Consider the following 25,389-nt stretch of genomic DNA (forward strand, 5'->3'; position numbering starts at 1 on the left):
CTATCTGTCTTTTTTATTTATTTATTTATTTATTTGTCTGTTCATCTTTATATTTATTTATCTGTCTTTCTGTCTGTTTGTCTGTCAGCTGTGCACTAATTGCTGACGATTTGAAGCAAAATTAAATCCCGCCTCCTTCCTTCTCATTGGTCAAATCTATCTGCTTCGCTCTACCATTGGCTGGTAATTTGAGACACTTGGCCGTGATTAGACAGAAACGAACCTTGATCTAAAACACATCACGACGTTTATACACAACACTTTGTTCCAAATTGATCACAGAACCCTGCATTTCAATTCTATCTGTATCTTAAGGATGTATGTTGTGTATCCAGTTAGTTTTCACTAACCAACTAATCAGTCGGCAGTCAAGAGGTGGGATTTGTTCGCTAAAAAACAAGACCAGATGTTGCCAGATCCGTAATAATTAAGTAGGAAGTTTTTCACGACAGAGGAAGGTTATAATATTCTGTTTCTTTGTAACGTGAAACGCTTTGTTTGAGTTCCCATTATACACTATATGTATGTGTGTATCTAAATAAATATCATATATAAATGATAAATATCTAATCAGCCTCATGTTTTTGAATATATATATGTCTGTGTATCTTATTTATTTATTTAATTATTTATATAGATGGATAGATTTAAATCAAATTAAATAAAACAAAATCCTTGATATATCTTTATATATAGATATATATCTTGTTAAAACCTTCAAAAGTTATTTCGTGACATTCTTTGCTCGATTCTTTCTTTTTTTTTTTTACTTGTTTGTATTTTTGTTTATAAGGTTGACTGGGCGTTTTAAACAGACCTGGCAACCGTCACTGACGCTGCTAACAGGAAGTTCACGGCTACATTGTTTACCTAAACTTCTGTCCTTTTATCTCGGAAGGATGTTTGCTGTCCTTCAGTGCCGTAAAGCTCAAAATTCGCCGTCATGGTGTTAATCTTTGTTTGCGGCACAATTACGGAGTCAGAACCAATCCGTCTGAGTAGATATTGAGTTTAAAGCTAGGTGTTTTTGAGAGCTAGCATGAGCGCTAAGAACCCACGAGCCGTGTTTGTTTACAATGAATCAGCTGATTAGGGTTCATTGTTCCTCACGTGAGATTTCACAACGAGCTGCTCGTGCACGGTGTTTAGAATCTTTATCACAGCTGTTTAGCTGAATGTGAGGAAGAAGAAGAGGAGGAAGAAGATGCCGTGCACTTGTGGAAACTGGAGGAGGTGGATCAGACCTCTGGTGGTGCTTCTCTACATCCTGCTCCTGCTGGTGGTTCTTCCTCTGTGCATATGGGAGCTGCAGAAATCAGAGGTCTGATTCATTATTAAAGCACAACAACACCCTTAAACACACACCTGTTTATCCTGAAGTGTCTGACATGTGTTCAGTGATTATGGTGTTCATTTGTTGGTTGGTGTTGTGTTTTTATTGTCACTTGTCGTCGCATGTCTTCAGGGGAAAGAATCAGAATCAGAATTAGGTTTGTTGGCCAGGTGTGTTGATGTTGACTCACACAAGGAAGTTGGTTCTAGCTGTTTGTGACTCTCAAAAATACAGATATAAATAACATTATACTATACAAGACAATACAGACTGTACAAGACGATACAGATTATACAATACAGACTGTACAAGATGATACAGACTATACAATACAGACTGTACAAGACAATACAGACTATTCAAGACTATACAAGACGATACAGACTATACAAGACAATGCAGACTGTAAAATACAATGCAGACTGTACAAGACAATACAGACTATACAAGACGATACAAGACGATACAGACTATACAAGACTGTACAAGACAATGCAGACTGTACAAGACAATACAGACTGTACAAGACAATACAGACTATACAAGACTGTACAAGACAATGCAGACTGTAAAATACAATGCAGACTGTACAAGACAATACAGACTGTACAAGACAATACAGACTATACAAGACTGTACAAGACAATGCAGACTGTACAAGACAATGCAGACTGTACAAGACAATACAGACTATACAAGACGATACAGACTGTACAAGACTGTACAAGACAATGCAGACTGTACAAGACAATACAGACTATACAAGACGATACAGATTATGCAAGACTGTACAAGACAATGCAGACTGCACAAGACAATGCAGACGATACAGACTGTACAAGACGATACAGACTGTACAAGACGATACAGACTGTACAAGACGATACAGACAATACAAGACTATACAAGACAATTCAGACTGTACAAGATGATACTGACTATACAAGACTATACAAGATAATACAGACTTTACAAGACGATATAGTCTATACAAGACAATACAAGATCATACAGACTATACAAGACAAGACAATAAAGACTATACAGACTGTACAAGACGATACAAGACAATTCAGACTATACAAGACAAAATACACTATACTATACAAGACAAGATAATACAGACTGTACAAGACAATACAAGATTATACAGACAATACAAGACAATACAGACAATATGATACAATATAGAGAGTACGAGTATTAAATATGAATACAGAATACTGATTGATCAGTTATGTACATAAAGTGTGAGAAGTGCATGGTGGTGCAAATAACACTATTGTGCAATATTATGCTTTTTGTACAATATACAGCAGCAGTAGTGTGTAACATATACGGATGATGTGATGACTGACAGTTCTGATAATGCAGTACAGAATGTAGTGCAGCCCAATGTTGACTGCTGCACTACAGCAGTCAACTACTCAAATAGACCACAGATGGCATCACAGACTAATATTTCTGATATTGCTAGAATTGTCACCATCGTTAACCTGCCAACGTGTGTTACATGGAGAATTTTTGAACGTATCTAGAAAAACATAATCTATTTCAAATTGTGTAAAGAAAGAAGAAATTGTCTTAAGTCACGGAACAGCAGTGATGATTATTGTTGGGAACAGTGGTGATTATTGACGGGTTGGCAGGAAGAATAGTGATTAGTCATTGTTGAGAACTATGGCGATTGTGGATCGGTTAATGGGAACAGTGATTAGCTTTGTGTTGGTGGGAACAACAGTGATCAGTAATTGTTGGGAACAATGGTTGGTTAGACAGTGTGATCAGTAGTAAGTAGTGATTGGACAGTGGGAACAATGGTGATTAGACAGTGTGATCAGTAGTAAGTAGTGATTGGACAGAGGGAACAATAGTGGTTAGACAGTGTGATCAGTAGTAAGTAGTGATTGGACAGTGGGAACAATGGTGATTAGACAGTGTGATCAGTGGTAAGTAGTGATTGGACAGTGGGAACAATGGTGATTAGACAGTGTGATCAGTGGTAAGTAGTGATTGGACAGAGGGAACAATGGTGGTTAGACAGTGTGATCAGTGGTAAGTAGTGATTGGACAGTAGGAACAATGGTGGTTAGACAGTGTGATCAGTGGTAAGTAGTGATTGGACAGTGGGAATAATGGTGATTAGTGATTGGACACTGGTAACAATGGTGTTTTGTTTTTTGGACCAGTGTTCAGTGATTGGTCTGTGGTGATTAGTGACTGGTGTTTTATTTCTCACTCGCCACTTCACGAGAACTCCGGCATAGAAACAGTGGACACATTTTCACTAATGCAGGACTCGACGTCCCAAAACGAAGTGCAAGTCTATACAAGTCCGGGTCTCATTCTTGACTAGTTAGTAATCTATGAGGTAATGAACACGGTGATGTTGATGATGGTGTTAGCATGAAATGTGAAGCTTCGGAGGCTGATCTGTGAGCGGAGCGTACAGACGACGAGGTGAAAAAGCGGGCAGACTAAAGGATCAAAGCACTGCCGCAGCCCAATGTATGATTAAACAGCTCCCTAATACCACTGCGCTTCTATCGTCGGGTTGAACAAAGTTGTGGATTAAACACAGCTGAAACTCACATACTGATAATAAACCGATAAATATTGGTTATTCTTGATGCTCTCTGATGGTCTGTTCTGATCTTTCTGATTTTTTTTCCAACTCACAGGTTGGCACCCACAACAAAGCCTGGTTCATTGCAGGCATCTTTGTCTTCATGACAATCCCCATATCACTTTGGGGGATACTTCAGCATCTCGTGCACTACACCCAGCCCGAGCTACAGAAACCTATAATCAGGTAAACATCGCATCAGGTGTTGGGGACGAGCCGTTTACCGTTTTTGGTTTAAACGAATTGGGTTAATTGTTTTGGTGGCAAATATATATGTGACCAATATTAAATATTTTCCATATCATTCATTCATTCATTCATTTTCTACCGCTTATCCGAACTACCTCGGGTCACGGGGAGCCTGTGCCTATCTCAGGCGTCATCGGGCATCAAGGCAGGATACACCCTGGACGGAGTGCCAACCCATCGCAGGGCACACACACACACACACACACACTCTCATTCACTCACACAATCACACACTACGGACAATTTTCCAGAGATGCCAATCAACCTACCATGCATGTCTTTGGACCGGGGGAGGAAACCGGAGTACCCGGAGGAAACCCCCGAGGCACGGGGAGAACATGCAAACTCCACACACACAAGGTGGAGGCGGGAATCGAACCCCCAACCCTGGAAGTGTGAGGCGAACGTGCTAACCACTAAGCCACCGTGCCCCCTTTTCCATATCATCCACCTGATAAAGTGGCAAGTAGATGAACGTTAACACAGTTCGTGTTCGTACTGTACATCTGACATGATACAAGTGTGGATTTTCAAATCCCTGAATAAACTCAATCCCCAAGCTCACACCTAAGCTGAGAATCAAACCCGCAGCACTGGTGTTTTGTATCAGGTGTTTTTCACTGTACTATATAAAACTCCTGGATGTTTAACATCAGATTAATGACATTCACAGTTTGTTGAAAATAAAGCTCGCTTAAGCAGCTTTAATTCAATCCCTGTGTCCGTCCTGAATGCCGTTGTCTTAAAGATATCTCGCTCAGTACCGATTAGCGAACGTGATTTAACGGGATCAGGAATGAGTCACTGAGTCAAATCAGCAAATTAGACTCGGTGTCAGCCAAACGAGCCACCAACCCTTGAAACGACGAAACACCGTTAAATGTTAAATATTTATTTTAGTTCATGCTCATGTTTCAATCATCTGTTACACCTTCATGTCTCTTCTGTCTGTTTCTTTCCAGGATATTATGGATGGTTCCGATATATAGCTTGGATAGTGTGAGTGTTATTTTGTTATCCTCTACGAATCCTCGTGTTCGCTTACCGTGCCGTGTTTGAGATGTTTTTTTTTTTGGGGTTTGTTTGCATGTTTTTTCCATTGGCTCTGTGATCCAGGGGTAAACTGTAAACAATAAACCAATGTAAAAACAATCACCGTAACTCTGCTTCACTCCATGTAGAATAACAGCCCCAACATGTGTTATGGTGTTAAAATGTCCAAATGTCTCTTTCTGGCTCTAGTGGATCGCCCTGAAGTACCCGAGCATCGCCATCTACGTGGACACGTGCAGAGAGTGCTATGAAGCCTACGTCATTTACAACTTCATGATCTTCCTAATGAACTACCTGGAGAAGCAGTATCCCAGCCTGGTGCAGATGCTGGAGGTGCAGGACCAGCAGAAACACCTGCCGCCACTGTGCTGCTGCCCGCCCTGGCCCATGGGAGAGTGAGGGCATCTTTATATAGCTTCTGTAGATCATTAAACAATTACATTTATGCCGTTTGGCAGACGCTCTTAATTAGAACAACTTACTTTTTTTATCTCCTTTTATACAACTGAGTGATGGAGGGTTAAGGGCCTTGCTCAGGGGCCCAGCAGTGGCAGCTTGGTGGACCCGGGACTCAAACTCGCAACCTTCCGATCAGCCTTAACCGCTAAGCTATCACATCCCTCATAAACAAAATAACAATCATTTACATTGATCATCCTGATCAAAAGTTTACACCCCCTGGCTCCTAACCTGTATCATGTTGCCTTCATGAGCATCAGTGAACCTTTTGAACCTTAATAGTCGTGTCCTAGTCCCTCAATCATACTCGGTGTGAATCGATGCACCTCATCATCGTAGAGCCAATCGGAATGGAGTCATGTATACAGAAAATTCTAGAAAAGAAGTGCAGGAGCTAGAGGACTTTTTTTGAAAGAACACTGGGCTCTCAGGATAAACTCATAAACATGATATTATTCAAAACATCAAAACAAAGGCTTCTTCTTCTTCATTGAGTGATTTAATCAACTGAAAGAAGAAGATCAGTTATCCTCAGTATTATTACAGTACTTGCTTGTAAGATGGCACCCAGTACTGTATAGAAATAAAACCTTGGATTATTTTCATATCCTTAATAAGTGCTACTCTTGTGAACAGTCATCCGTGTACTTGACCTTCATAACTTATGACCATGTTGCATCTCATCTCTGAACGTTTGCTGGGGGATGTGGTAGCTTAGTGGTTATGGTGTTGGACTACTGATCAGAAGGCTGTGAGTTCAAATCCCAGGCCCTCCAAGCTCCTGCCCCTGAGCCCCTGAGCAAGGCCCCTAATGCTCAGTAATTGGCTCTGGATAAGGGCGTCTGCCAAAATGCTACAAATGAATGAGACTTTTCTTCATGCAACAACCACCATTTATTAGTTTTCTGTAAAAAAAACACACCCTGAATTGTTTTTAATGAGTTGTATGATATCCAGTCTAGGTGGTCATGATGAAGTAGAGGTTGATGTGTGCAGTGTGTGATTGGTGTAACTGTGTGTACAGGGTGATGTTGCTGAGATGTAAGCTGGGTGTTCTGCAGTACACTGTAGTGAGACCCGTCACCACAGTCGTCGCATTGTGAGTGTCCCATTTACCCACTGAATTCTGTCTCTCTCTCACTCTCTCTCTCTGTCTCTCTCTCTGTCTCTCTCTCTGTCTCTCACTCTCTCTCTCTCTGTCTCTCTTTCTCTCTCTCTCTGTTTCTCTCACTCTCTCTCGGTCTCTCTCTCAGTGTCTCTCTCGGTCTCTCTGTCTCCCTCTCTCTCTCTCTCTCTCCCTCTCTCTCTTTCTCTCTCACTCTCTCTCTCTTTCTCTCTCACTCTCTGTCTCGCTCTCTCTCGCTCTCTGTCTCCCTCTCTCTCTCTTTCTCTCTCACTCTCTGTCTTGCTCTCTCGCACTCTCACTCTCTGTCTCTCTCTCGCTCTCTCTCTCTGTCTCTCTCTGTCTTTCTCACTCTCTGTCTCTCTCACTCTCTGTCTCTCTCTCTCTCTCTCGCTCTCTCTGTCTCTCTCACTCTCTCTCTCTCTCGCTCTCTCCCTCTCTTTTCCTTTATATCTCAGTATTACAAATACAAGTGTTCTCATATATAAAAGTAGAGCTCATTTTAGAGCCGTGTCATCATTTCTCCTCTTCAGAAATTCGAGGCTAAAGTTACAGGAACCTCATGATGGACTGTTAGCATGCTTTTTTTCTTTTGTCTTCAGGATCTGTCAGCTTTGTGGGGTTTACGATGAAGGCAACTTCAGCTCCAAAAATGCCTGGACCTATTTAGTGATCATGAACAATCTCTCCCAGCTCGTACGTACCGCTTTATTCATCATCCATCATCCTCTGGGTTTGTCCTCAGTGCAAAGACGCACGAGAATTTAAACTCACAATAAATACATGATTAAGTAAAATATTTTTTAGGTTTATTATCATTATCATCTACAGTTTAGATCAAAATTAGAGAACAACCTACAATTCAAGGTCACTTCTTAGTCCTATTCAAAATGATCTAAACCGGAGTAAAAGAGCAGTTTTTTAAGCATATTTCATGAGTTACATTCATGAGAACACTTTCATATTCCCTCCAGTTACTGGTGTTAATCTGTCACCTGGTGCTAATTTCTTTAATTACCTGACAAACCCTATTTAACTGGCAGCCTAACTTTCCCGTCTTCACTGAATTTTGCAAGATGGTGAGTTGTTTTAAAGTGACTGAAACCCTCCGGCAGCAGGTTGTACAGATGAAGGCCAAAGGGATAGACCCTTTCAGCCATAACAAGAGAAGTTCGTAGTTCCAAATCTATGATTTCTAGAATATTGCATCTTTACAACGTCACAAACTCATTCAAGTCACACAAGAGTCTGTTATAAAGCAAGGCTTGAGGTCTCCATGGCATCTAGGCTGGTTCTTTAAAGCTCCTAAGCAGATAATAAAGTCATTTCTGCTGTTTGAGTAACTCTGTATATTACAGCCTTCACTGTTTTTCCTCAGTTTGCCATGTACTGCTTGGTGCTGTTCTACAAGACGTTAAGAGAAGAACTCAGCCCCATCAAACCAGTGGGCAAATTCCTGTGCGTCAAACTTGTCGTGTTCGTGTCCTTCTGGTAAGAAAAAATGTATTATATCATACATCAAAAATGTGTAGCTTGGAGTGGCAGCTTGGTGGCCCTGGGATTCAAACTCATGACCTTCTGATCAGTAGTCCAACACCTTAACCACTAAGCTACCACATCGCTGCGTTATATAAAACGTTCATGGCTCTGTATATGTGACGATGACAGGGTTCAGGGATGTACAGTGAGAGACGTCAGATTATAAAGAGGGGTTAGTATGAGCAGTGTGAAATGTGCAACAAGATGACGCAGGACTGAGATTACTGTCACCTAGGAAAGTATTTCAAGTGTTATTTCAAGCTCTATAATATACCAGTGAATGAATTTGAGTGCTCGAGAATTTATTTGAAATGTAAATGAAGTTCGAAGGTTTCGTCTTTCACTTCCAGCTTCCTGAACATGTTCACCGTGTAGGCATTGACCTCTCCACTCAATGATTTCTCCACTCTACAAGATGATTATTCTAATTGCAAAGATTCATACAAACATTAACTTTCAGTCATGTGACCTAAATCATTCATTCCTTCATTCATTTTCTACCGCTTATCTGAACTACCTCGGGTCACGGGGAGCCTGTGCCTATCTCAGGCGTCATCGGGCATCAAGGCAGGATACACCCTGGACGGAGTGCCAACCCATCGCAGGGCACACACACACACTCTCATTCACTCACGCAATCACACACTACGGATAATTTTTCCAGAGATGCCAATCAACCTACCATGCATGTCTTTGGACCGGGGGAGGAAACCGGGGAGAACATGCAAACTCCAAACACACAAGGCGGAGGCGGGAATCGAACCCCCAACCCTGGAGGTGTGAGGCGAACGTGCTAACCACTAAGCCACCGTGCCACCCGACCTAAATCATGTGCTGCTAAATAACGATGATGATTATAACGGCGTCAGACACAAATGTGTCGATCTCTCTCCCTGAATTGTTGTTCAAGGAATGTATTGGAAATTAAATATATTTGGCAATGAAACAGTACTGATTTTCCTAAGAAAAGTTCCCAGTTAAAAAACTATATATTTAGTTAAATAACATATTAAAACTGACCAGCATTAATACAGACCAGATCAGATGAGAGTGACACCTGAGATTGTAATTGAGATGGTCAGGATCGTCACAACACTCTCTCTCTCTCTCTCTCTCACACACACACACACACGCACACACACACACACACACACACAGTTTTTCCGATTAGTTTACGGATTAGTTAAAGGACACGACCCTGCTATATCTCTAATGCATCTAGATCTAGATCACAGGTGATCAGTGCAGCCTGTGTGATTGCCTCAAATTGTCTTTGTGTAACTGTGTGTATTAACACACTAATAACTCTTTCTCACACACACACACACAGGCAGGCGGTGCTCATTGCATTGCTCGTGAAGGTTGGAGTGATTTCAGATTCTCACACCTGGGACTGGGACAGCGTGGAGGCTGTGGCCACCGGACTGCAGGTACTATACCACTTACAAATGTTCACTCTCAACTGTTCATCTGTCTCTTTATTCCATCTGCTTAAATAAACCTGCTTGTGCTCTGGTTTGGTTCCAGGACTTTGTCATCTGCGTGGAGATGTTTCTGGCAGCCATTGCTCATCACTTTAGCTTCACCTACAAGCCGTACATTCAGGAAGCAGAGGAAGGCTCGTGCTTCGACTCTTTCCTGGCCATGTGGGACATGTCAGACATCAGGGCCGACTTCTCTGAGCAAGTGCGCAACGTCGGTGAGTCGCTGATGAGCTTCAGGAAGTGTAGGAAAGAAAGAAAGAAAGAGAGACAACGGAAGAACAAATTAAAGACAGAGGGTGGGAGGGAAGGAAGGAAGGAAGGAAGGAAAGATAATGGAAGAACAAAACAAACTGACAGAAAGATGAGGGAGGAAGGAAAGAAAGGAAGAGAGACGAAAGATGAACAAAATAAACTGACAGACAGATGAGGGAGGAAGGAAAGAAAGGAAGAGAGACGAAAGATGAACAAAATAAACTGACAGACAGATGAGGGAGGAAGGAAAGAAAGGAAGAGAGACGAAAGAAGAACAAAATAAACTGACAGACAGATGAGGGAGGAAGGAAAGAAAGGAAGAGAGATGAAAGAAGAACAAAATAAACTGACAGACAGATGAGGGAGGGAGGGAAGTAAGGAGAGAGAGAGAGAGACAAATAGACAGGGAAGGAGAAAGAAAGAAAAAAGAGGGTGGGAGGGAAGGAAAGAATGATGGAGGGAGGGAAGGGACAGACAATGAAAAGACAATTAAAAAAACAAGATGCAGGCAAAAAAGGGAGGGAGGAAAGAAAAAACAAACTTTCCTGCAGCCAAAATAGAGAGAGTGAATAAAACAAAATAAATGACAGGTTATTTTAAAGGTGGGGTCTCCAGTTTTTGAAAGCCAATGTTGACATTTGAAATCACCAAAACAAACACGCCCCTAACCCAAATGGGTCCCACCCCTGTATTGATAGCTCCGCCCACACATACATACGTAACCCAGGCAACTAATGGAAAGAAATGTGTCTTTATCATAGCTGAAGGGAAGAACAATACGATTGTAGATAAACAAACAAGCAAAAATGACACACAAGCATAATCATGTAAAGGACAAAGACATATATTAGTTCTGTGTAACAAAACAAAACCAACGTTACTCACCTATCGAGAAGGAAAAAAGCGCCTCGGCGTCTTAAGTAAAGTTGGTCACATTCACAGATTGGAGTTTCCCGAGTCAATAACTCCTGAGCTAAACGCTGTTACTACACAAAACACGGTTGTAGCTGCCTCTCTACATTACTACGATAGAAAAGAGGTGTTATTTGTGTAGTAACAGCGTTTAGCTCAGGAGTTATTGACTCGGGAAACTCCAATCTGTGAATATGTGACCAACTTCCTGCTCCTTCAGTTCTCTCCAGCGCTGGAAAGCTGATCCTATATTAACACGTCCTACTTCTTACCTTATCGTAAGCCTTTCTTCGCTTTCTTTCTTTGTTTTTATCCTCCATGTCAATGTTAAAACCGCTTTCTGCTAATGTCACACATGCGCACTGAACACTCTCTCCGCACATATCGACAAGACACGCCCCTTTCTTCTCATTGGCTACAGGTTTGTTTTGATTGTGTTGTTTTGTATTCGGCCCGACCCTACCTTTAACAGAGAATTCTGTTCTATTTATTTATTTATATTGTCTGCTTGTTCTCCCGCAGGACGGACGGTTATGGGCCGTCCCAGGAAGAACTACTTCAGCGGTGACGCGGAGCATGATGAACACAGAGGGCTGTTGTCCTCCAGCTCTCAGGACGCCGCTGTCACAGAGGCTTCCTCCACTCCTCCGTCTCCATCAGGACTCTATCAGGGTCTGGGACACACTCGTCCCCCTCACTCACGCTCAGCCCCTGCTGAACTCTGCTCCACACCCTGGGTGGGAGACGTAGACGACGTAGACGACATCACACCCACCGTGCTGTCCGGGGATCCCCAAACCCAGGCGCACACACACTACGCTACGATCACTTAACACACTGTTCATGTTCATCCCAGTTAATCATTCACTGGGAACAGCAGGTTTAAAGGGCACACAGGCGGGAGGGGTTCGTCTGTCTGTTTCACCACCAGGTTTTAATTCATTTTAATAAGAATCCAATACATTTTTTTTTTTGAAGAAGCACATCATTAAAAAACTTTTTTTTTTTTATAAATTGCAAAACATTTGATTGACAGCTGGCCCTTCTGCGGAAACGCATGCGTAACATGTTCCACAGTCACACTGTGTCCTTGTGTCGTTATTGTTAAAATCGCAGTTAATCAGTTAACTGAAATGTCCACACACACAAACACACACACAGAGTGCCAAAGTGCTCAAAACCTGTGGAAAAAGCTGAAGTGTGCTAATGACATTTATGACGAAGGGCACAATATACCCCAAATGCATGAAGCTTTTTTCCTCACTCAGCCTCTAAGCAAAAAATAGTTGCCTCATTTCCTGTCATGCTCTATTTTTAAATTCTAATTCCTTAGAAGGATATACTGTTTCTATTCTTTTATGTTTTTGGTTAATTTATTTAATGTTTCATTTTAAATCACCCCTGAACCGTTTGTACAGGTCCAAAGTGAAAAGGAATTTAATGTTTTTTTTTTGTTTGTTTTTTGTGTCTTTGCTACAAGGCTAATGTTGCTAACAACTAAGCAGAGGTGCCAATATTTACAGTTTAGATGTAGCATTTACAGATTATGTCTCTGTATTAGAGCAGTACATTCAAGGTTAAAGGACGTATAGAGGTCTTTCTCTGCTCGCTAGAATTGGCACCTCTGTGAGAGAAAGGAGCGTATAGCCTCCAGATTAGCACTCGAATCAAACTATGACGAGATTTGGTAGGAAAATGATTAAAAGGATGTTACTGGATCTAAAGATTTTCAGTTTTATCTTGAAAATTAATCACTTCCTGTCTCAGGACATTGTTTGCTATGACGTTAAGCACCAACCTCAGGTTATGGGGTGTGGCCTACAGTTAAAGGCGGAGTTAAAGCGTCAGATTATTTGGAGGCTAAGAACACATGCAGATTTGATTCATCATTTTAATTATATATATATATATATATATATATATATATATAAAAACACTAAACTGTTCATGTCCAAAAGTTATAACTGAATCAAGAATAGCTTCTGAGGCAGGAGGGGGATTATGTGGAGTCATTGTTGGTGACATTAGCTTTGTGGCTCTGGTACAAATAAAAGATCGAAATATTTTGGATGGAGTCTTGGCTGATGGGTGACTTTTTTGGGGGGGGAAATTGAAGAATGGTGATTGAAATGATAACACAAGCTTTAAGAGAGAGAGGAAATTAAGTGGACTGATTTTATACTTGTTTGTTCACCAAGTAACAAATAGGAGAGATTATTTAATCTCTCTTATATATATATACACATATATATAATGTACATTAATGTAAAATCTAATAAAAAAAATAAAAAATCCGGCTTTTCTTTCAAATGTTATTCATGTGACATATCACTTATAGACCATTAAACATAACAGGACTATGGACGAACTGGTCAGTGTGCTGGTTGTTTAATGATCCCACTGGTATTGAGGGTTACAAAACATTCCTAAGTGCAAAAACCCGTCCACACTAAAATTAAAGGGGCGGTCCTTTGAGCATATCGCACGCTCGCTGTGGATCAGACTTGACAGCGTATCTGCAATACCACGCATCGTATGATATGCCCTTGATAAAAAAAATGAACCTGATTAAACAGGACTAAAAGCATTAGTAGATTTAAGCTCTCAGACAGACACTTGCTGTAACCAATCAGCAACAAGCATATGTTTAATAAGGACCGCCCCTTTCCGTTTAGAGATCATGACCGCGGTCACCGGTTTCCCGGCTACGTTTTTAGTTTGTGTTTCATTGCTTTTGCACTTACAGGCCACCGTACCGTTAACATTCATATCAAAGCACGTGATTAATACAGTCTCAGTGTAAAAAAAAAAAAGCCTTTAAAGAAGCAGTCTGTATTTTTATTTTTTTAAAAAAATGATTTAAAGATTGTAATAGTTATATAATTGTAATGTTCCTGGCATGCAGAGAATGTGGCATGCTTCTTCATTTCTCTTCTTTTTCAGGTTTTCCTCAACCTGAATTTAGCCCTGACCCTTTCAGATGGGCAGAAAGGGAAAGTCAGTGTTTATGCATTGCATTCCACATCATGTACATGATTAAGGGCTGTAAAAAGACACAGCGCTCCTTTAAGAGATTCCTTTACAGATTTCATCCTTTACAGAAGTCAATGCCTCTCGAAGGATTACTCCGTTAAGCCTTTTCCCATCCTTTCCCTTAATGTTCTCCAGTCTCCTCCTCTTTCAGCTCTCTGATGGCTGTTATGGAGATGCTGCTCTTGTGAAACTGGACACTCAGCCTGACCCAGTCACCCGTTTTCACCACCAGAGGGCGCTGGAGGATCACGGCTACCTGCTTCCAGTGTGAATCCGACCTGAACGTGCTCACACACGTGTCAGAGTCAAGGTAGACGTGGTACCACAAGGGGATGGCCGTCACCCTGCCTGAGGCGTTCACTCTAACCTGCAGCAGTAACAGGAAGTCCTTATTTGGCAAAGGCACACACACTCACACATCATATCAATATCTAACGTTTGTAAACACTGGCACATCCTGAAGAGAAATCACATTCCTCTCGGTCTACGATGGCAAAAAACGTAAAGAATTTTAAAAGAAAACCCTTTTACCCGGACGTCTCTGCTGGTGTAGTTGTTGACACTGTTCATGAGGTCGAGGACGAACAACTCGGACGGGTCGCTGAGGTGTCTGCACTCCAGTGTGGACAGATCTAAAAACACATGAACAGGCACCTGGGGAGAAAAATAAATAAATAAATCAAACTAACGTTGAATTACTGCTAGTGTGAAGCCTGTGTTTGAAGGTTTGAGGGTGTGGAGGGAAGCTTACAGTGAACTGGTTGATAAAAGGAGCAATGTTGAAGCCCAACGTGGGTTCTGTTCCCTGCACAGCGCTCTCCTGGAGCAGCGTGTCCGATTCCACCAGCATGCCGTGGATCACGATGCGTTCGGGGAAAATGCGGCCACCTTCCTCCAGGAGACACCTTTTATATTATATATATATATATATATGAAAAAAAAACAACCACTGAGTATGAGATATAAACCAAGTCTGTGACAAACCATTATTTCCCCCAACATAAACATGGAGACCAGTTTCAGAGGACTAAAGGTTTCATCAAGCCAAATATGACTGAATTCAATTCATATTCATCTTTATCTAGACAAGATCAATATTCGACTTCTTTATCTGTAGTATTATCTCCAAACATAAGCATGTTATTCTATTCAATACTTTTCCAATGCAAGGCACTAGTTATTAAAAGTGACCTAGCCTGAGGGTTAAATGTCTTCAGAGTTCCCAACACAAACTGTGGCCTGAGTGTTTTTCTGAGTGTTACCTTGCCTGAGCATCACTGTGCTGATGTTTTACAGGAGACATTGACTATCTGTCTATGAGAGTTGCCTACCAAGACCAGGGATTTCTGCATTTTACCCAGACCTGAGTTTCCTGGCAGCAACTTGGCTTTTCTGGGTTTTACCAAGTTAAAACATTAGTTTTCTGGGTTTTCCCCAGCAATGACCGGCGAATTCTGGATTTTACCTTGCTACTGCATGGCTTTTCTGAGTTTTACCCCACCAAGCCATGGCTTTTCTGAGTTTTACCCCACCAAGCCATGGCTTTTCTGAGTTTTACCCCACCAAGCCATGGCTTTTCTGAGTTTTACCCCACCAAGCCATGGCTTTTCTGAGTTTTACCCCACCAATGCCATGCCTTTTCTGTGTTTTACCCACCAAGCCATGGCTTTTCTGAGTTTTACCCCACCAAGCCATGGCTTTTCTGAGTTTTACCCCACCAAGCCATGGCTTTTCTGAGTTTTACCCCACCAAGCCATGGCTTTTCTGAGTTTTACCCCACCAAGCCATGGCTTTTCTGAGTTTTACCCCACCAAGCCATGGCTTTTTCTGAGTTTTACCCCACAAGCCATGGCTTTTCTGTTTTCTGAGTTTTACCCCACCAAGCCATGGCTTTTCTGAGTTTTACCCCACCAAGCCATGGCTTTTCTGAGTTTTACCCCACCAAGCCATGGCTTTTCTGAGTTTTACCCCACCAAGCCATGGCTTTTCTGAGTTTTACCCCACCAAGCCATGGCTTTTCTGAGTTTTACCCCACCAAGCCATGGCTTTTCTGAGTTTTACCCCACCAAGCCATGGCTTTTCTGAGTTTTACCCCACCAAGCCATGGCTTTTCTGAGTTTTACCCCACCAAGCCATGGCTTTTCTGAGTTTTACCCCACCAAGCCATGGCTTTTCTGAGTTTTACCCCACCAAGCCATGGCTTTTCTGAGTTTTACCCCACCAAGCCATGGCTTTTCTGAGTTTTACCCCACCAAGCCATGGCTTTTCTGAGTTTTACCCCACCAAGCCATGGCTTTTCTGAGTTTTACCCCACCAAGCCATGGCTTTTCTGAGTTTTACCCCACCAAGCCATGGCTTTTCTGAGTTTTACCCCACCAAGCCATGGCTTTTCTGAGTTTTACCCCACCAAGCCATGGCTTTTCTGAGTTTTACCCCACCAAGCCATGGCTTTTCTGAGTTTTACCCCACCAAGCCATGGCTTTTCTGAGTTTTACCCCACCAAGCCATGGCTTTTCTGAGTTTTACCCCACCAAGCCATGGCTTTTCTTAGTTTTACCCCACCAAGCCATGGCTTTTCTGAGTTTTACCCCACCAAGCCATGGCTTTTCTGAGTTCTGAGGTTTTTACCTAGCTAAGGTGGCCTTCTCCATGAGGTTTTGTCTGAGCAGGCCACAGATCTCTATGCAGTCCAACACGATGGCGCTCCACAGCTTTTCTGAGTCAGGCTTCTGTAGCACAGCCGAGTCGTCCATCACATGGCCGAGCCAGAACTCCAGAGCGTCCTTGTGCACTCCGTTTTCCCGGGCCAGGAGCTGGAGGAGAGCTCGGTGCTGTTGCTTTTCCACCGAGCTGTAGGCTCGCACCGGACCTAATCGTGCTGCTATCAGCGAGAGCACGGAGAAACCTTCCGACACATCCAGCACGTATAACGGACCTGACGAGGACCAAGATTCCTGTTTGACCTCTGACCTACGTGACTCGAAGAAGGACAAGAGCTTGGCCATTGCTTTCCGGAAGCACTCGTGATAATTGGTGTTGTTGAGAAGAGCGATTTCAGAACACTCCAAGGTAAAGGACGGCGTCGGAACGTCCTGGTGCGTCTGGAGGCCGGCCAGAGCGCTGCAGAGCTCCAGTTCAGGATTTAAAGAAGGAGCTTCAGCAGAGGCAGCTTTATCCATCGTTTGGTTGCTGCTCATTACTCCAGTGCAGGATAACCTCAAATAAGCATCTCTGCAGGAAGCTTCCACCAACAGTTCATCACCTCGCTTCACACCATAGTCTGGAGACAAGAACATAAGAGTTTTATATTATACCACAGCTCTGTTCTCTGACCCGATTGGTCAGAAGGTGTTGAGCGAATGTAGCTGCAAGGCAAATCGCAGGTCTATATTAATTTAGCCGTTTCTATCGCAACGTCACTTCGACAATCACGTTCTTGTATGTTTTTAAAGCACAGATTAGATTTCTAATCAAAACAGATTTGTAATACAAAGTTAGCTTTGCATCGCTGCCATGCACAACTCAAAGCAGTCTTACGAGATAAAACTGGGTAGATGGCCTGCTCCCAGCACGTGTCTTCGTCCGGGCCAGTTGAGATGCTGTTCTCTTGGTCCAGGTGTAGCTCAAACCACAAGGCCAGAGCGTCGACGTCTCCATCCTGGATCACGTGGGCACGCAGCTGAGCAGCATCCCTCAGACTCAGACCCTCCAGCTCCTGCAGCACACGCGATCGTGCACATGATTACAGTTCATGTGAAGGTGAGAAAGTGTTCACTGAAAAGATGAAGGAATCATTCTCGGAGCCTCTGAGGGTGTTTTAATAGCATCGCATTGGTGTGATCCATAAGCCTGGGTCGTCACGTGTTTACCATTTACAGCATTTCGCAGACGCCCTTATATCCAGAGCGACTTACGTTATCTCATTTTTATACAGCTGAGCAATTGAGGGTTAAGGGCCTTGCTCAGGGGCCCAACAGTGGCAGCTTGGTGGACCTGGGATCGAACTCACAACCTTCCAATTGGTAGCCCGACACCTTAACCACTAGGCTAGCACATGCCCAATATGTGTTTCTTAGTTTATTTTTAGAGTACCATAAGCAGTGTTTCACAAACCCCGGACCTGGAGTTTAGTCTTGTCTAAAACTTTGCTTGTGTAAGACAAGAAGAAACATACGGTCTTGTATGGAAGGATTGAACTCAGGCTTGAGGATTATTGATCAGGATTGGAAAAAAAAAAAACAAGGAAGTAAGTACTCAAGTGAGCAAGAACGTACTCTAGTAAACAGGAAAGTAAGCATGACTGTACCCGAGTAAGTATGGAAGTAAGTGAGCGTGTTGTGTCATGTGGAAGCCAGAAGCCTTTGTCACAGATATGTTGGTGAATATAAACATGTGCCAGTCATTACAATATAGTTCACCTAAACTTCATGAAACTTAAACCTGCAATAGCTACATTTTCGAGCAGGTAACCGAGTTGTTTGACGTTTTACGCTCTGGGATTTCTTCCCTCAGCACACTAGCTGGATGTCTGTGGTGTATCTGGGTACCTGTGGGTTGTTGAAGTCTATGTGCATCACTCTACAGGGCTCTGTGAGGGCGGTGAAGCCTCCCGGCAGACGGCTCAGTCTCTCTGTAGTGTACGGCTCGGACGACTCGTCTGCGTCCCCCGAACATCTCACAGGACTTCGGATTTGTCCTGCTGTGGCCAGGTCCAGTCCTCCTACCGTACTCACGCACAGCCTGCACCAACACGCACCATAAGCCCAACAACTCAAACATTAATGTCTATTCATACATACATGACCCTTGACCTCTCACATCTTTGAGTTTTACCCCACCAAGCCATGGTCTTTCTGAGTTTTACCCCACCAAGCCATGGCCTTTCTGAGTTTTACCCCACCAAGCCATGGCTTTTCTGAGTTTTACCTCACCAAGCCATGGCCTTTCTGAGTTTTACCCCACCAAGCCATGGCCTTTCTGAGTTTTACCCCACCAAGCCATGGCTTTTCTGAGTTTTACCTCACCAAGCCATGGCTTTTCTGAGTTTTACCCCACCAAGCCATTGCTTTTCAGAGTTTTACCCCACCAAGCCATGGATTTTCTGAGTTTTACCCCACCAAGCCATGGCTTTTCTGAGTTTTACCCAACCAAGCCATGGCTTTTCTGAGTTTTACCCCACCAAGCCCCTAAACATCTCACAGGACTTCGGATTTGTCCTGCTATGGCCAGGTCCAGTCCTCCTACCGTACTCACACACAGCCTGCACCAACACACACAATAAGCCCAACAACTCAAATATTAATGTCTATTCATACATACATGACCCTTGACCTCTCACCTGTGGTGTCTGCGGATCTCATGACACTCCACGGCCATGCAGTACACGGTGGCGCCGGCGGGTATGACTCGACCCGTTTGGGATGGACTGGACAGTGGAACATCTTCGGCGGTCTTTCGGGAAGTTAGACATTTCAACACTTCTGTTATATCTCACTGATATTAATGACATGATGAATCAATATTTCACTATAAGCAAAAGTGGAACGTATTGTGATGTACAGAAATGACTTCATGGCCCTTTAACGATTACATGATGAGCACATAACGTATTAAAGGTGGATCAGCTTACAGGTGGTGGTAGGAGCAGGTGCTTCCAGGCGTGTATCAAACTCTCCATGATTCCCTCCCCGAGCAGTCCAGCGTCCACCGTTTCTGTCACAACCAAAGACACCCTGATGACAATAAAATTCACAGAATTACACACAACGACTTTTACACACAATTCTCATACTCAAAATTTCAAAATTTTCTTGGCCAACAAAACGAAATGCATTTCAGTTCATCATACATTTTGTGACAATATGTTTTAACCTTAACTGTTATAATAATATACAAATATTTAAGTAGGAAAAATACTAAAATATATAAATACATATATAAATATGACAGTTAAGGTAAAAAAAAAAAATCACAAAATTATATATGATAACAACACACATATTGTTCATATATTATATACATATTAATATTAATAGTATTATTATTATTATTATCAGTATATATATGTATGTATATATTTATTTATTATATATATTATATGTATTTATTTATTTTTTCATTCCTCTAATTTTTTTTTTTTTTTAACATTTTCTGTCCCACCATAAAAATACTGGTTTAAATTTTTTTTTTAATGTCTGTTTTTTTACATTCCTGTAAATTTTTTAAATTTTATCATCTTTTTACTGCCCCGCCATAGCAATAAAACTTTTTTCTTTTTTAACTGTACTAATCATTAAACAATAAATTAGTTAGTTAGTTAGTTAGTTAGTTAGTGTATAGCTCACCTTTTGGGAATGTCTCTCGGGATCTCCATGTCCAGCGATTTCTTGTGTAGGATCTTGATGCTCTCGGCCATGCTGTTGGCCGACACCACCTCGCACGCCAGCTCGTACATGGTCTTAGAAAGCTCGCAGGCGTACACGTCCCTCGCGCCCGCTTTCTTCGCGCACATCCTGAAAATTCACAAAGCGCACGTCTTTTTCCTTGGTTTTCATGCCGGCTGAGAAGCTTCCTCCCAAACCTCCTTAGTTACTGTAGAAACAACACTGTATGGCTTGTAAGTTCTGGCAGAAAGGTCATCATTAGAAGTAAAATGGTTGAACTGTAACCATGACGACAGCAGTTTAACAGTGTAACGTAGTCGTCATTACATGTTTCGTGCTCGCTAGTGATCATCGTTGCGGATACCTAGTCAGAGGAGCTTTTAAAAATGGTTGCCATAGTAACAAACCAAGAGAGGTCATTGTGTGGGTTAAAAGTAAAAAGCTGTGTAGAATTTAAGATATTTAAAGAACCGTATATCATACATTGGCATGAGCGTTACGTTCTTATACGGTTCCCTTATATCTCTGTCGCCGTCGTGTTCAGGTTGATCTGTCCATCTTATCCTATCCGTCTAAATACCGGAAAGAGACACAAAAATGAAGGTGGAACGTAACGGCCATCATAAAACACGGTGATTGAACGTGTCGATGTCCGTGTGACCTATGACACAACGACAGGAAGTGCTGTGAATCCAGCTGAGTACAGCTCATACCCGAGGATGCCCGTGCCTGTTCCTATGTCCAGAACGGTTCCGCAGCCGTCCTGCACCGCCCTCTGTATAGCCAGCTGGTACTTGCGGTTGCGGCCGCTGTCGTTAAGCATCAGGAAGTGCCAGCGCTCCACCAGCCAGTTAGCAACCCTGTAGAAGTTCTCCTTGGCTTCGGGGAAATCCGGCTTCAGTTTCAGGGCTTTGTAGAAATGTGCTGCAGCCTCGTCCCTGAAACCCATCCTGAGTGAGATACGCAAAAGGGACGTTAATGTTCGTTTCTGCCGCTGCACAAAGGAACTACAACTAACCAGAGACCAGGGTACCTGAAAAGATGCTCGCCCATGCTGTTGACGATCACCTCGTCTTTAGGAAACAACTCCAGCGCTTGTTCGTAGCAGTCGAAGAGCTCCTGAACACGACCCACTCCATCCAGCTCATCAGCCCACTTCTGAAGCGTGAACCTGAATGAATCCTGTTGGGGCCAAGAGGTAAAGGAGGTAAAGTAAATGGATATAAATGCTGAAGAAAAGAGATTGGATAATATATTCATTATAACGTTTCCCCAAATGGTGTCTCTCTTATTTCCTTTTATGGAAATCATAACTATCAAAAATATTCATTACTCAGCTGCTTATATTTCTAAACACGGCACACGCGCGTCATTAAATGGTCCAATTACTGTCTGGGTTTGTGTGGGGAAACAATTCCTCAGTAGGTGTAATGGTTATGATAAACTGCCACCTAGGTGTAATTAAGCTTGTGTGTCTGGCTTGTGGTGAACTGGCATCTGATAAAGTGTGTTCCTAAATCCCGCACACACTATTCCTGGCATAACCCCGGATTCTGAGCAGCTGCATCACTGTCTGGTTTGGGAACTGCACCATCTCGGATCGCAAAAGACCCTGCAGCGGACAGTGAGGACAACAGCATTGTGGATGACCCCGCACACCCCTCACACACACTCTTGACCCCGCACACCCCTCACACACACTCTTGACCCCGCACACCCCTCACACACACTCTTGACCCCGCACACCCCTCACACACACTCTTGACCCCGCACACCCCTCACACACACTCTTGACCCCGCACACCCCACACACACACTCTTCACCCCGCACACTCCTCTCACACACACTTCATCCCGCACATCCCCCACACACACTCTTGACCCCACACACCCACTGAAAAAAGTTCAGAAGCATTCGGGCCTCACTACCAGACTGTGTAAGTTTCTTTCCACGAGCCATCAGACTCCTTAATAACTGAACTGTACTTGTCTACAACACACACATCAACTGTATGGACTGCACAGACCTACACCATATACACACACTTCCATCTACCTGTTTACATGCTGTTTTTGCACACACTTTTTGCACACACATGCTGCTTACATTTCAGTCGTTTGCTGTTTTGCACAATCCTTTACATTATCTCAGGGACCTGCTGCTGTAACACTGTGTTCATTCCAGTATTTCTGCACACGTAATATTGTTGAACACACAGTATGTACACTGGTAGCCGCTGTTTCTGTTTATTGTCTTTTGTGTAATGTCTTGTATTTTTTGTTTGCACTGTCTTTTGTCCTGCACTGTCTTTTTGTCTCTTGTCCTGCACTGTCTTCGGTCCTGCACTGTCTTGTCTGTCTTATTTGTCTTTTGTTCTGCACTGTACTGTCTGTCTTGTCCTGCACTGTCTTTGGTCTTGTGTCCTGCACTGTCTTGTGTGTCTTGTGTCCTGCACTGTCTTGTGTGTCTTGTGTCCTGCACTGTCTTGTGTCCTGCACTGTCTTGTGTGTCTTGTGTCCTGCACTGTCTTGTGTCCTGCACTGTCTTGTGTGTCTTGTGTCCTGCACTGTCTTGTGTCCTGCACTGTCTTGTGTGTCTTGTGTCCTGCACTGTCTTGTGTCCTGCACTGTCTTGTGTGTCTTGTGTCCTGCACTGTCTTGTGTCCTGCACTGTCTTGTGTGTCTTGTGTCCTGCACTGTCTTGTGTCCTGCACTGTCTTGTGTGTCTTGTGTCCTGCACTGTCTTGTGTGTCTTGTGTCCTGCACTGTCTTGTGTGTCTTGTGTCCTGCACTGTCTTGTGTGTCTTGTGTCCTGCACTGTCTTGTGTGTCTTGTGTCCTGCACTGTCTTGTGTGTCTTGTGTCCTGCACTGTCTTGTGTGTCTTGTGTCCTGCACTGTCTTGTGTGTCTTGTGTCCTGCACTGTCTTGTGTGTCTTGTGTCCTGCACTGTCTTGTGTCCTGCACTGTCTTGTGTCCTGCACTGTCTTGTGTGTCTTGTGTCCTGCACTGTCTTGTGTCCTGCACTGTCTTGTGTCCTGCACTGTCTTGTGTGTCTTGTGTCCTGCACTGTCTTGTGTGTCTTGTGTCCTGCACTGTCTTGTGTGTCTTGTGTCCTGCACTGTCTTGTGTGTCTTGTGTCCTGCACTGTCTTGTGTCCTGCACTGTCTTGTGTCCTGCACTGTCTTGTGTGTCTTGTGTCCTGCACTGTCTTGTGTGTCTTGTGTCCTGCACTGTCTTGTGTGTCTTGTGTCCTGCACTGTCTTGTGTGTCTTGTGTCCTGCACTGTCTTGTGTCCTGCACTGTCTTGTGTCCTGCACTGTCTTGTGTGTCTTGTGTCCTGCACTGTCTTGTGTCCTGCACTGTCTTGTGTGTCTTGTGTCCTGCACTGTCTTGTGTCCTGCACTGTCTTGTGTCCTGCACTGTCTTGTGTCCTGCACTGTCTTGTGTGTCTTGTGTCCTGCACTGTCTTGTGTCCTGCACTGTCTTGTGTCCTGCACTGTCTTGTGTGTCTTGTGTCCTGCACTGTCTTGTGTCCTGCACTGTCTTGTGTGTCTTGTGTCCTGCACTGTCTTGTGTCCTGCACTGTCTTGTGTGTCTTGTGTCCTGCACTGTCTTGTGTCCTGCACTGTCTTGTGTGTCTTGTGTCCTGCACTGTCTTGTGTCCTGCACTGTCTTGTGTGTCTTGTGTCCTGCACTGTCTTGTGTCCTGCACTGTCTTGTGTCCTGCACTGTCTTGTGTGTCTTGTGTCCTGCACTGTCTTGTGTCCTGCACTGTCTTGTGTCCTGCACTGTCTTGTGTGTCTTGTGTCCTGCACTGTCTTGTGTGTCTTGTGTCCTGCACTGTCTTGTGTGTCTTGTGTCCTGCACTGTCTTGTGTGTCTTGTGTCCTGCACTGTCTTGTGTCCTGCACTGTCTTGTGTCCTGCACTGTCTTGTGTGTCTTGTGTCCTGCACTGTCTTGTGTCCTGCACTGTCTTGTGTGTCTTGTGTCCTGCACTGTCTTGTGTCCTGCACTGTCTTGTGTCCTGCACTGTCTTGTGTGTCTTGTGTCCTGCACTGTCTTGTGTCCTGCACTGTCTTGTGTGTCTTGTGTCCTGCACTGTCTTGTGTCCTGCACTGTCTTGTGTCCTGCACTGTCTTGTGTGTCTTGCGTCCTGCACTGTCTTGTGTGTCTTGTGTCCTGCACTGTCTTGTGTGTCTTGTTCCGCACAGAAGCACTTTATGTATGTAGGACTAACTTACTATGTCCTTATAGCTCTGTCTTTGTGCTATGTAACACTATGATCCTGGAGAAACGTCTCTTTTCACTGTGTACTGTAACAGTTATATATGGTTGAAATGACAATAAAAGCTTCTTGACTTGACTTGGATTCTTCTGGATAAATGAATCCAGACTCTGGTAAACCTGCTGGTGTGAATGTGTAGGAGTTTGACTTCTGGGAAAAGCTCAGATGATGTTTTGGTTTTCAGAGAACTGATCTTACTCTTGCCGGATCTTTCAGAGCTGGAGCGAGGTTTAGCGCCAGGAGGAAGTGGACGAAGGCGGTGCCGTAATCGTGCTGGAGGAGACACTGCTGTGCGCTTTGGAGAGAGTTGGACACCAGCTCGTTTCTAGCCGGATCTTCTCTCGGTGCTCTGCGTCTCCTGCTGCTCCTCTTCGCCTTCACTGCCGCACTGCTACTGTTCGGCATCTCGGAGATGGATCACGACCGAGTGTCACTCTGAAACTCTTCCGGTCAAAAATTACACATGAACACAAACAAAGAAAAAAAAAAAGCTTTCTTTTCTTTCTAACGGTTAGTTAATTAACCTGCACGCTATTAGCATCATCGATAAACCGAACTTTCGAAAGCTGTCTTTAAATGTTCCCTAAACTACAAAAAACACGTCATTTATAAAGAACATTTTCGATGCTAATTTTAAAATACAGTTTCACATTTTCC

At 43.3% G+C, this 25,389-nt stretch overlaps 2 protein-coding genes across 2 annotated transcripts; one reads left to right on the top strand and one right to left on the bottom strand.

Annotated features, from left to right (window-relative positions):
* Positions 1–847: 847 nt before the first annotated feature.
* Positions 848–12,971, top strand: tmem184c (transmembrane protein 184C). The gene is made up of 10 exons (XM_060873131.1): positions 848–1,321; positions 4,015–4,145; positions 5,171–5,207; positions 5,451–5,656; positions 6,745–6,819; positions 7,446–7,539; positions 8,222–8,334; positions 9,713–9,812; positions 9,910–10,081; positions 11,553–12,971. The coding sequence occupies exons 1-10, from the start codon at positions 1,205–1,207 to the stop codon at positions 11,861–11,863; spliced, it is 1,356 nt and encodes a 451-aa protein (XP_060729114.1). The 5' UTR covers positions 848–1,204; the 3' UTR covers positions 11,864–12,971.
* A 431-nt stretch (positions 12,972–13,402) lies between these two features.
* prmt9 (protein arginine methyltransferase 9) lies at positions 13,403–25,389 on the bottom strand. The gene is made up of 12 exons (XM_060873130.1): positions 24,931–25,389; positions 21,480–21,628; positions 21,160–21,396; positions 20,408–20,575; positions 19,693–19,795; positions 19,402–19,514; positions 18,611–18,803; positions 17,601–17,778; positions 16,692–17,343; positions 14,815–14,968; positions 14,595–14,717; positions 13,403–14,430 (listed from the first exon to the last, which is right to left on the bottom strand). The coding sequence occupies exons 1-12, from the start codon at positions 25,135–25,137 to the stop codon at positions 14,185–14,187; spliced, it is 2,523 nt and encodes an 840-aa protein (XP_060729113.1). The 5' UTR covers positions 25,138–25,389; the 3' UTR covers positions 13,403–14,184.

Source organism: Tachysurus vachellii, chromosome 6, assembly GCF_030014155.1.
Source record: "Tachysurus vachellii isolate PV-2020 chromosome 6, HZAU_Pvac_v1, whole genome shotgun sequence".
Taxonomy (NCBI): domain Eukaryota; kingdom Metazoa; phylum Chordata; class Actinopteri; order Siluriformes; family Bagridae; genus Tachysurus; species Tachysurus vachellii.